The sequence below is a fragment of the Argentina silus genome, assembly GCF_951799395.1.
Source record: "Argentina silus genome assembly, chromosome: X".
NCBI lineage: Eukaryota > Metazoa > Chordata > Actinopteri > Argentiniformes > Argentinidae > Argentina > Argentina silus.
Genome location: NC_139653.1, coordinates 25185953 through 25198583, shown reverse-complemented (window position 1 = coordinate 25198583; position 12631 = coordinate 25185953). Strand labels below are relative to the sequence as shown.

At 40.8% G+C, this 12631-nt stretch overlaps 1 protein-coding gene across 3 annotated transcripts; it reads left to right on the top strand.

The window, feature by feature from the left end:
- Positions 1 to 598: 598 nt before the first annotated feature.
- Positions 599 to 7144, top strand: LOC310822548 (DCN1-like protein 5). Of its 3 annotated transcripts, none has more exons than XM_083694920.1 (11): positions 599 to 729; positions 1965 to 2026; positions 2249 to 2291; positions 2404 to 2512; positions 4620 to 4711; positions 4942 to 5012; positions 5213 to 5304; positions 5523 to 5631; positions 5955 to 6059; positions 6358 to 6460; positions 6572 to 7144. In XM_083694920.1, exons 4-11 carry the CDS (start codon positions 2442 to 2444, stop codon positions 6625 to 6627), a joined length of 699 nt encoding a protein of 232 aa, XP_083551046.1. In that variant the 5' UTR covers positions 599 to 729; positions 1965 to 2026; positions 2249 to 2291; positions 2404 to 2441; the 3' UTR covers positions 6628 to 7144. The 3 variants fall into 3 exon arrangements, with proteins under 3 accessions (XP_083551046.1, XP_083551048.1, XP_083551047.1); XM_083694922.1 differs by having other exon boundaries at positions 2404 to 2955; XM_083694921.1 differs by having other exon boundaries at positions 1965 to 2030.
- Positions 7145 to 12631: the final 5487 nt, after the last annotated feature.

Sequence of the window (12631 nt, the reverse complement as noted above, 5' to 3'; positions counted from 1 at the left end):
TTTGCAACCTTTGTTTATAAGAATTATTATATTTTTTTCTGCACAGAAATGACAAATAGAACTCTTTATAGTCTTCAACATAGTTGGACTACAGAACACTGACATCCACTGTTGTGTTTTAGTATGGAATATCAGGATGGTTCAGTGATTCTGATAAACATGAGACATGTATGGCAGAAACCTTCCCATTTTTAATCCCTCTCTCCACCTTGTTTGTAACTGATACATGTGTATTTTTAGCCTTGAGTGAGGAGAAAACTTGAAAAACTTGGTTTTATCTTTCATAACATTTAATAATTGAATTTGTGCCACTACATTAAATAAAAATAGAATGTTGTATGTTGGTTGAATGGAAATGTTCTGGCAGTCCAGTTCAACTTCGTTGATGTGCTGCATTATTACTTTTCGTCAGAACGTTTTTAAGTTGTATAATTTATTTCTTGGCAAAATAAAAACTGTACTATAAAGAGGCAGTGGAATGTGGACATGTTTTGGTTTACTGTGCCTTTTATTTAACAGTCCTTTAAACTAGGGCGCAGCACAGTTATGTCTTTCAAGGAATTTGGATATGTTTCACACACCCCTCCCAGAATTATGTGGTAGTTCGTTCCATCGCTCTGTTGCCCCGGAACAGAGCCGGTGAAGCTTCGCGAGGTTGCAACCATAAAAAAGTACATGATATACCACTAGCTATCTACTCACAGAAAAAAACATCCTTCAGGATACAAGGTTTGAGAAGTATTTAGCTTGACAACTGTTTTGTATAATTGTTTAAATTAAACGTTGTAATGGGTGGATGATCTGTTGGAAACCTGTGACAAACCGGATTGACTGGTTAGCTAATAATGGCAAAGACGTTTCTGATTTGTGTTGACAAAATTAGCGAGCTATCTGACAGCTAGCCAAGTTAGCATTCACATGCTAGTAAAGCTAGTTCTTTTAGCTACTACTAGCTAGGTAGAATGCTACACAATAGCTGAATAACCATCTACATGTTGCTACTTCTATCTACTAGCTACACACTTGCTAACTATTTGCCTTCTGAATATATCAGATAACCGAATTATTAAATTAGGAAATCAGATCGTTATGGTATTAAAATGAACTAGCCAGCTAGAACAGCTAACGGATCTACTAGTCAGATAAACCCGCGTTATTAGTAGGCTAACGTTAGCTAAGTTAGCTAATTAGCCAACAACAAAGAGAAATAAAACCTTTTCGTGGTTGTTTTTGAAAGTACTTGAACGTAAGTTTAAAGTAACGTTAATATAACGTTGGCTAACTAATTATTCAGTTAGCTACTTAGAGATTAGATAGTGACTCCTGTTATTCTCCAGACCCCTTTCGTACATTAATTGATTGTCAATCACCTAGCTATGTTACATACATAGTATGTAGATTAATTAATCAATCAGTGTAGGCTAATGTAACTGTAATATTTTTGATAGGCTAGCTCGATGTAGCTAGAGAGCGAGATAGACTTGGCTTGCTACATCTCAGTATCATACGAAATCCTGCGCTATCAATTCAAACAATATTCAATAACATAAGTTATTACGTAGTAGCCTTGTTCGATCGACTAATTATGAGAATGTTGACATTGCTGGTTTAGTAGCAATTTCATATTGTGCAGTGAATCGTGTATGATTTATGTCCCCATGCTCGGTGAGCTGCATATTTATTTTCATTTTCATAAAAGGTGACGCAGTTAACGTTAGCAAGAGCCACCTACCTACCCTATATTTTCTAGAGATGTAGCGAAAACTCATCTAAGTTAGCTAGATATGTTTCATGCTTTATATGTTAATGCAAAGATACATGTTGCAGAAATCAATTTCAATGTCAATGTTTCACTAGCCTCATCAACAGGCACAAACAAATCCACAATGCTTGCAGACTTTTATTTATAATCACATTTTCAAGATTCTCACAAAACAAGATTCTCCTGCTCTCTATTGTTGTAGGATAGAGAGTACACAGCGGACTGGCTGACCTAAAGACTGTATCACAGACGCTGGACAGACTTGTAAGTGAGTCAACTGATTCTTGGAATGTCATATATTTAACCCAGAGATACTGCAAGAAGACGTTCAAGATACTGTACTGTAGCTTCAAATCAGGAGCCATGTAGAGCCATGCGAATATGACTGTTTGCAGCATGGAGTCACAAGCATTTTCTATGATGGTATATTGACAGTTGTTTTCTCACATTAAAATGTTTTTTTTTCCTGTGGTATTCTGATTACAGAAACGGATAGATTTGAATGGACAAGGAGACCAGAAATACATAGGTACTGCTCCTCTACATTTTCTGTAAATGTATCTTTCTGTCCTTGGGTGTGTGTGCGTGCGTGGAATCTCAGCAAGAGCTGTCTTTCATTTTTATCCTCCTGTGTCCCTCAGACCCAGCCCAGCTAGCGAATCCCTGTGGAAACTCAGTGATGCCTGTAAAGAAGAAGAGAAAGTCCTCAGGTTCAGACGACCCTGGACTCAGGAAGTGTAAAATCACCAGGTGAAGTTGTAGACAATATCCCTGATATCCCACTGTCTTCTTTAGTATTCATCAACCATGGTCTGAGAGAGCCACAGGTTGGCTAGGCTTTTGTTCCAGACTAGCACTAACACCAGATTAATCTCCTGAGTTTTGATGATTAGTTGATTAGCTTGACTAGGTGTGTTTAGTGCTTATCTGGAATTGAAGCCTGCATACCCCATTGCTAGTAGTGGGTAATCCTCACACACTGTGTATGTTTGTGTGTGTGCTTGTGCGTATGCTGCAGCCACTGCCTGGCTCTGGTGTGTGTGTTCTGGCCAGGCTGCTTGACTGGGGGGGAACACAGGACTCAGCACATATTTGTCCCCTTGTGCACTACAGGCCTCAGTTGACAGGAAAGGGGAAGGGCAGGAGAGAGAGTGTGTGAGAGAGAGAATATCCTCAGAACCCCTCTCCTAAATGTATGTTTTTGTTTTATATGAATATCCGGTAAAACTTTACATTATGGTCACATTTGTAAAGGTTTTATAAATGGCTTATAATTAGTTAATAAATCACTTAGAACCAGTTTATTATTTAATTATAAACTATCTACAAACAGTTATAACTCATTAGTTTAGACTAATCGATATTCATTAATTGTTTGCTTAGTGCTCTGAGCTAGTTTGGGTATATCAATGAGTAGTAGACCACATTGATAATTAAGTCACGAGTATTCTTCTATCCTGTGTACTGTTTACCATTTATGAATGAGTTACTAACATCAATTAATGAGTTACAAACATTAGTAACTATGCATAATTAATGTGCACCTACAGTATAACATCTAAAATAAGGCACTCCAAGTGAAGTAGCCTCACCTTTTATAAGCAGCTATGAACAGTAATGAATGCTTATAGAGAACATCAAGTAAAGTGATCCAACATTGCATGATTCATAATAAGTAGTCATAAACTAATAATTCACATTAATTATTTATTCAAGCTTGTCTATGCTATAGTAAGGACAGAGATGGCATTCACTTTTAACAAAACATGACCCAATAAGAAACTGCAGCAAGGCTGCTGGCCTGCTCTGGAAGGAAAATAGATAAGTTAATAAACAACAACACAATATATAGTAAACTGTACTATCGGTGTTTACAAGTTATTATGAGCTTACGACAAAGCCACACTGGTGTGGAGCTAGCTAGGTAGCTCTACATTAACCAGTCATGACGGTAGTATCAAAATGAGCATATACAGTTGTGGTCAGAAGTTTACATACACTTGTAAAGAACATGTATGTCATGGCAGTCTTGAGTTTCCAATCATTTCTACAACTCTTATTTTTCTGTGATGGATTGATTGGAGCACATACTTCTTTGTCACAAAAAACATTCATGAAGTTTGGTTCTTTTATGAATTTATAATGGGTCTTCTGAAAATGTGACAAAATCTGCTGGGTCAAAAATATACATACAGCAATGCTAATATTTGGTTAAATGTCCCTTGGCCATTTTCACCTCAATTAGACGCTTTTGGTAGCCATCCACAAGCTTCTGGCAAGCTTCTGGTTGAATCTTTGACCACTCCTCTTGACAGAATTGGTGCAATTCAACTAAATTCGTTGGCTTTCTGACACGGACTTGTTTCTTCAGCACACTCCACATGTTCTCGATGGTGTTTAAGTCAGGACTTTGTGAAGGCCATTCTAAGACCTTAATTGTAGCCTGATTTAGCCATTCCTTTACCACGTTTGACGTGTGTTTTGGGTCACTGTCCTGTTGGAACACCCAACTACGTCCAAGACCCAACCTTCTGGCTGATAATTTTAGGTTTTCCTGAAGAATTTGGAGGTAATCCTCTTTCTTCATTATTCCATTTACTATTCCATTTTACTTTGACTGTTTGTACCTTTATAATTGAATAATAAACTGATTATAAGTTATTTATTAACTAATTACAAATCATTTATAAACCCTTTATAAATGTGACCTTAATGTAAAGTACTACCGAATATCCCTTCCCTTCTTTTCGCATAGGCCTACAGTATGTATCTGGAACCGTTTTATTGACAATGTGTCCTGCCTACAACCACCAGGTTTTTAAATATGCTCTCCCTTGTTCTCCCTCATGTGTTTCAGTTTTTGCAGGCCTCAGACTCCTGGCAGACTGATAAGTCCAGAGGACCAGTTCTCCAGTAAAAAGTGCCTTGCCTGGTTCTACGAGTATGCAGGTACACACTTCTCTGTCATATATTTTTTGTGTTGACTTTTTATGATCCCCATCTGAGTTCACAAATGTCACCTCTACCCTAAAGCTGTACTTTTGTATTTGACCTGAGTGCTGCAAAGGATCAAGTGTTTGTGGACATGACATGGTTCATTACTTGGCTACCTGTGAGGGTTTCTGCTCATGCTGCTGTGCGTGTGTACAGCTGACAACTGTACTGTGTGTGTATTACAGGTTCAGATGAGGTGGTGGGTCCAGAGGGGATGGAGAAGTTCTGTGAAGACATTGGTGTGGAACCAGAGAACGTGAGTGTTCCTTTCCTCTCAATCATCCATCTGCTCTTTCTCTCCATCAATTTATCTTTCTGCTCTATCCATTCATATCTCCAAAGATTGATCGATCAACCTATCTACTATTTTATGCCTTGCCACCTTATGTCTCCTCTGTTGATAGTAATGAGGCTCTTGGGTTGTGTTTCTTTGTCCATTCTCTCTCTCTCCCCCAGATTATTATGTTAGTCTTGGCCTGGAAACTAGAAGCTCCAAATATGGGATTTTTCACAAAGGAGGAGTGGCTTAAGGGAATGACTTTATTACAGTGAGTAGACCGCACCTCCCAAACCTTCTTCGATGTTACTTGCTTATGTCTAGATCACGAACACTTATCTTTAGGTGTGATTGCACACAGATATTACAAGGGAAAAGAGATTTACACCTGTATGTGTCTATAACACAGACTACATCCCAATTTACAGAGTCATTACTTGGGAACTGAATTACCCATGTGTATGTTTCTAACACTACACCCCTCTGTAGGTGTGACTGCAATGATAGGTTACAGAGTAAACTGGACTACCTGCGCTCTCAGCTCAATGACACGGCCATCTTTAAAAACATCTACAGATATGCCTTCGACTTTGCCAGGGTGGGTACTACAGTACTTCCTCTGATCAAGCAATTAATCCACTCAGCCACTCAATAGGTTATTGATGGTTGTTTGTTTGTTTTACTTACATCGGTCTGTGATATGATAGCTGCATATTTTTTATCATAACATCTGCATCTGCATCTGCCTGGATGATGGCTACAAAGTTCAGTTCATGAATGAATTACGTCTTTGACATTAAGGGGAAGTAAGTGTGTGTGTGTGCCAGATGCTGTTTTTATCAGACCCTAATGCTCTCTCTATCCCCCCATCTCCCTTTCGCACTCCCCTTTTGGTCTCCCTCTCCATTTATCTCTCTCTAGGACAAGGACCAGAGGAGTTTGGACATGGACACAACTAAGTCCATGTTGGCGTTGCTGCTTGGGAGAACATGGCCACTCTTCCCTGTGTTCAACCAGTTTCTGGAGGTATGGCTCACTGAAAGACCACCACACTACTCCTTTAGAAATTGATGATAATACAATGTTCTCTTAAATATCTTCATAGGGTTAGGGTTATCTATCATAATTCTCGAACACTGTGCATTAATAGAATATCAAATACACCATAACAAAAAACATGATGAGAAATTATTTTATAATAACAATCTTTCAGATCTGTGAACACCAGAAAAGTAGGTGTTACGTGAAGAAGCTAGGGACTGAAATGGAACTGGGCCCTCATGTTTCTCTTACGTCTCCCCCTCTCTCTCTCCTCCTCCCTCAGCAATCCAAGTACAAAGTAATGAATAAGGACCAGTGGTATAACGTGTTGGAGTTCAGCAGGACAGTGAACGCAGACCTCAGCAACTATGATGAAGACGGAGCCTGTGAGTGTGTACACACACACACACACTCTTAACGCAGAGTCATTCATGCCTATGCTCACACTCATCACCACCCCCATTGCTCATCACGTTCCTCTCCCCCTTTCTCTCCAGGGCCAGTGTTGCTTGATGAGTTTGTGGAGTGGCAGAAAGCTCGGCTGGCGTTATAGCAGAAGACAAATCCACGCCAAACAGGAATAGGAGAAAGAGGGAGCGAGCGGAAAGAGAGAGAGAGAGAGAGAAAGCTAAACAATGAGAGTACACATGAGGATGTTCTCCCTTCGTTTGAAACAGAAAGCGCACACACCTCTATGGACTGTGTACACACACACACACCCCCTCTACATACAAACAACCTCCAAGGACCTCTCTCTCTCTCTCTCTCTCTCGCTCTCTCTCTCTCTCTCTCTCTCTGAATAGACTTTTACAGTGTTAATTTAAACAGGTTCAGAAGAAGAAAAGAAAACAAAAAAACTAAGCTGAAGGGGGAACTATTTTTCATATGTATTGCATCTGTGGCCACGGCTCATTGCCAGTGTGTAAGATCGACTGGGAAATATTTCTGTCTCCTTGAATATTTTTCTCTTTCGTTTTTAAGTCTTACCTTGTTTATAGTATGTTTTCAGAACAAGAATAAAGAACGGGATTGTACCAAATCTGCTTCTAGCTCCATGATTGGTACAGCTACGCTGGTGCACCTTATCAAACAAAAGGCTGAAGTGTTCTGTTGTTAACAATTTATTTTATTTATTTATTTATAACAATAATTTTATTCCATATAATCGATGACATCTTCATTTTGTGTGTTAGCTATGGGAATTTGGGTGAGTGTAAGTTCATTTGATCATGTCCTAATTCTTTGTAATGGATTTCTATAATGTGCTATGAAAAGGATTGGCCATTTACTATATATATATATATATATAGCAACAAGACATTGATTTGGCAGTAAGTACTTTGTGTCCAGAGATGATGTGATGTCAGCATATGATGAATTCTCTTTCACTGCATATTTCTCAGTTCTGGCTCACATGTCATATCTCCAGCTGGAAAACTGGTCTCTCCTGGCCGGGGCTGGGGAAGTCTCTGTCCTGTGTGTCCCCCTCCTCCATCTCAGTGTCCCGGCGCGGTGGTTCCAGTGGGTTAGCCGTGGCGGCAGCCATGATGGCGTTGAGCCGAGTGAGGGAAAGCGAACGCTGTTTAGGCTTGGAGGCTGGGTCTGTCTCAGAGGCAGCAGGGTTTGGAAGGTGACCATAGCGATGCCCCTCCTCATCATACTGGTACAGACGGATCACACGGCTGCGACGCCCTGTTCGTGGTGGGGAGCAAGTATCTTCCCGATCTCCTTTGCTGTCTCTCCTCCCCTCATCCTCTCGCCCTTCCCTTCTCTCACCATCGGTCCCTAAATTCTCCTGCTTTGATTCACTACCACAGTGTCCTCCAGAACCATTGCCTATAGATCCCTCCTCCTTTATCTCTCCATCACTGTCGCTCCTACCTTCCTGCCCCCCTTTCTCTCTCCCGCTGCCTGTCCTCCCCTCCCTTTCTACTCTCCCGTAGTCACATCCCTCTAGGTAAGCTGTGTTCTCTGGCTCTTCCTCTCGTTTGTTCTTGAAGCTTCTCTGAGGCTTAATCGGAGGAGACGGGGTCACTGTTGCTGTAGATGCCGTAGTGGCAGAATCCTTGTCGGACTCCTCCTCCAGTGCTCCATTCTCGTACAGTGGGGGCAGGGTTGACATGGTGACCTCAGTGCAGTGGTCTGGGGCTGTAGTTTGGTGGTGGCGCTGTCGTAGTGACCACACCCTCTCCCTGGTCCCTCCTATACACCTGAGAGAGAACATGTGATATATGTTGTGTGATCGTTGATATGCAATGCTGTACCTGATCACATTATTTTAAGAAGAGTCATCTAGAGGTTTTATCTGAGAATTGTACCTTCTGACCTGTAGACTAATTTACCCAACAGGTCACATAAAGGTTGAAGGAAGGTTGATAAACCCACCTGCCCAGGGGAGCCCTGCTGAGTGCACCTGTGCTGAATCCCACCAGGAAAGTCACCAGCACTGATGCAGCTACCGCTGCTGCAAACTGGCTGTCTGAAACCCTGGCAGAGACGCTCTCCTCATCGTAACCATGACCCTGAACGCTCCTCCTGGGTCTGACTGCACAGTTGTTTTGATCACTAGAGCTCTGGATCTGGAGCAAGAAGGACTGGATCATGCAGTCATGTTGATCATTCTCTGTCAGTTGGAGTTCAACTACATGGTTATTATCACTGCTGTCTCTCTTAACCATGTGGGGTTGGACTGCCCTGTTGTGCTGGAGCAGGTGGGGTTGGGGTGTATTTCTCCCTCTGTCCAACAGGAGGCAGTAGTAATGGCCACTATGGTGATGGGTGGCACTGTCTATCCTCAGGCTACCATTGTATTGCATAGCAACGGGATCTTGGTTGCCATTGACACTGGTGTTTTGGACCCATCCAAATGGGGTATACCAATACTGGACTGTACCTTGAAATCACAAACACAGGTACACTTGGGTGGAGGTCAGTGTTCTGCAAAGGGTAACTCTCAAACCATGATCCTGGAGACCTACAGGCTGTGCAGACTCCAGCCCAATTATAACATACAGTCATGAGAAAAAATTAGGACACCCTATGAAAACCTTTGTCTTCTTCAACATATTCAAACATATGGACATTTGATATTCATTTGAACAATATTGAAAAATTGAGGTAATATAACTAAACAAATACAACTGAAACAAATTATTTAAAAAATGATTGGTAAAATGTAATTAATAGAAATGCAATCTTCTTGTGAGGAAAAAGTTAGGACACCCCCACATTTAGTTCCACTTAAAATGCCTAAAATTATAATAAAGAGCACCACATCAGGTGCAAATGATTAGAACATCGTTACAGAGGATTTTGGAGGAGCCTGTCCTATTTAAGCCTCAGATATTTAGTTTGGTTTGCTCTTGATTGTTGAAGTGAGTTGCATCACCATGGCGAGATCAAAAGAGCTCTCTGAGGCCTTCAGAAGAAAAATTGTAGATGCATATGAGTCTGGGAGGGGATATAAAAAGATCTCCAAACTATTCGAAATTGGCCATTCCACTATCCGGAAAATAATTTACAAGTGGAGAACATTTAAAACCACCACCAACATGGCCAGGTCAGGCCGCCCAAGCAAGTTCAGCCTAAGAGCTGACCGAAAGATGCTTAAAGAAGTCTCCAACAATCCCAGAATGTCATCACGAGACCTACAGGTATCTCTTGCCACAATTGATGTCAAAGTACATGCATCCACCATAAGAAAGAGACTGAACAAGTTTGCATTACATGGGAGGTGTGCAAGGAGGAAACCCCTGCTGTCAAAAAAAAACATCAGGGCAAGACTAAAGTTTGCCAGAGAACACCTAGAGAAAGACCAGAACTTCTGGAACAATGTGCTTTGGACAGATGAATCCAAAGTTGAACTATTTGGGCACAGTAAGAGTAGACATGTTTGGCACAAAACCAAGACAGCATTTGAGAACAAGAACCTCATACCAACTGTGAAGCATGGGGGTGGAAATGTCATGGTTTGGGGCTGCTTTTCTGCAGCAGGGCCTGGTCAGCTCACCATCATAGAATCCACTATGAATTTTGTATTGTATCAGAGGGTGCTTGAGGAAAATGTGAGACCATCTGTTCGAAAGTTGAAGCTGAAGCAGATGTGGACCATGCAACATGACAATGACCCAAAACATTCCAGTAAATCTACCAAGGAATGGCTCAAGAAAAATAAATTGAGAGTTCTGGAATGGTCAAGTCAAAGCCCGGATCTTAATCTTATTGAGATGCTGTGGATTGATTTGAAACTGGCTGTGCATGCAAGACACCCCTCGAACATCACACAGCTGAAAGAATTCTGCAAGGAGGAGTGGGAAAAACTTTCTCCCAATTGATGTCAGAGACCTGTAGACAGTTATAAGAAACGTCTAATTGAGGTTATTTCAGCCAAGGGGGGCAATACTAGCTATTAGGGCATAGGGTGTCCTAACTTTTTCCTCAGTAGGAATTGGCATTATTGTTAATTTTTCGTTAAATAAATGATTACAAAGTTACATTTTCATAGTTTTTTGTTCAATTACATCCCCTTTATCTATAGACATTGTTAGAAAGAAGATAACATATTGATATGTCCATATTTTTAAGAGAATAACTTAATATTTTGGGGGGTGTCCTAACTTTTTCTCATGACTGTACCTTATCAGCTTATCCAGGTCTTAAGGATTGTGATTGTGAATACTCACCTGTGTGTATTCTGTTCCCGCACTGTAATGTCAGCCCTCTCCCTGTATGAACTTTGACAATGGCAGTTGGGGTTAGGGTCAGGGGGGGCCTTCCGATGGCTGAACCAGTCAGAAGAGCTGAGAGCAGCACAGACCCCAGTAGCTGCTGTGTGGTAAACATAATCACCACACAGGAACTAGGAAAGGACAGTCCAGTTTAGGCCAGTCATGTGCACAAGTTCATGTTAGATCGAATCATATTTGATTTATTTGTAGCTACTGTATGTCTGTAGACATCTTGCTTTTTTAATTCACATTGAAATAATCAATCAACAAAATCATTATCTAACCAATTAATCAATCCAGCCACTTGTGAGAAAAAGAGGTTGCAATTCACTGAGTCACAAAATGAAAATGTGTTTACTCACTGTTATTTTGATCACCGTTTTTAAATGTCAATACCAGTCTCTCCAAAGACAAGCGGTTACACTCCCAGTACCAGTTAGAGCATTCTATCTATTCTCTGCTCTGGTGGTAAAGTATAAAGTGCAGTTTTTCACATGACATCTCATATGTCCGGTCCTCCAAGGTTAAAGATTAATGAGAGAGAGAGAGAGAGAGAGAGAGACTGACTTATGAGGGGTGATTGATGTCATATATAAAGGGAAGCAAGAGAATGATCACCTGACTTGACACCATTGAACATCTGACTAACATCTTGAACCACAACATAACAAATATAAACTAGCGTAACAACTTTCCATTAGGCCTATACGAATTTGGTTGAATGTTTAAAAAGTAATTGGGAGCAACCTGTAAATGTTTTCATGATGAGCTAACATAGCAACATTCAATGTGTTGAGTTGATTTGAATGCTGTTCAACCCTTTCTCATGCTTGGTGTCTTCACAGATTTTGCAGAAAAACAACATTAGACATAAAAACCTTTATTGTCTTACGTTTATGTCAGTGTATTTGTTATTGTCCATAGCCTATATCATAGTCTATAACTTGCATTAAACAGTTACTTTTTATACTGCTAGGCCATCTAGTGAATTCCCAGTGGTCAGGTTTGATCTTAGGCTGGAGTGGGCTGCCCAAAATTCAAGGTAACGCAGCCCAGGGTTCTATAATGATTTCTGGTTAAAATGAGCTTTATGTCTCAGCTTATCATTCAGTGACGAGTGTTGTACACGGCTGTCTCACCAGCCTCAAGTTTACTTATTCATGCCGGTAGAGGGGGTGAGCACACTTATTACCTGACCTGGGGGAATAGTTCTGTATGTGTATGCATACATACTTACATATACATGTATATGTGTATGTATTATGGAATAGGCCTTTCTGTCAATTCGTGTTTATATAAGTATAAATAAGATAGGTATATCATCTGTGTCAGCTCCATTAATTTCAACTGTTTGTTTTAATGTGTTCATGTGATCAGAATCATTACAACTTTTGTAGCATGGGAGTTTGGTATAAGTTCAGCCCCCGTGCATTTAGATTTCAAATGGTACTCCTGAATAAAAGCTAGGAGACCCTTTTGTTTTTAAGTTATTAAATTGTGATTTATTCAGGCCACAAATATGAATTGTCATTTCATTCAGATTGATCCTTAGTTGCGATAGATGGTAAGCTTAGGCCTACTGAAAGCAAATATTCTCCTACCCTAGGTGGCTAACAATGCCAGCAGCCTGCTCCCGAGCCCGCTGCGTCCTATGTACTCCAAGTGGCCCTTCCCCAAGTGCCAGCATCAAGGGCTGCCCACCATCAGCCTGCCCTTAGAGGTGCGCCTGTGGATCCACAGGGAGTGAATCAGTTTAAATGTGGTGTTGGTCCTGGAGCCCAGGCAAATGGTTTGAGGACGACAGCTAAAAGAAAGATGATGGACACCTGC

Excerpts from the sequence above, each read along its gene's own strand:
- LOC310822548 (XM_083694920.1), top strand. The coding sequence starts at position 2,442 with ATGCCTGTAAAGAAGAAGAGAAAGTCCTCAGGTTCAGACGACCCTGGA. Across the intron at positions 5,013-5,212 it reads TTGGTGTGGAACCAGAGAAC|ATTATTATGTTAGTCTTGGC; the intron begins GTGAGTGTTCCT and ends TCTCTCCCCCAG. Across the intron at positions 6,461-6,571 it reads CTATGATGAAGACGGAGCCT|GGCCAGTGTTGCTTGATGAG; the intron begins GTGAGTGTGTAC and ends CTTTCTCTCCAG.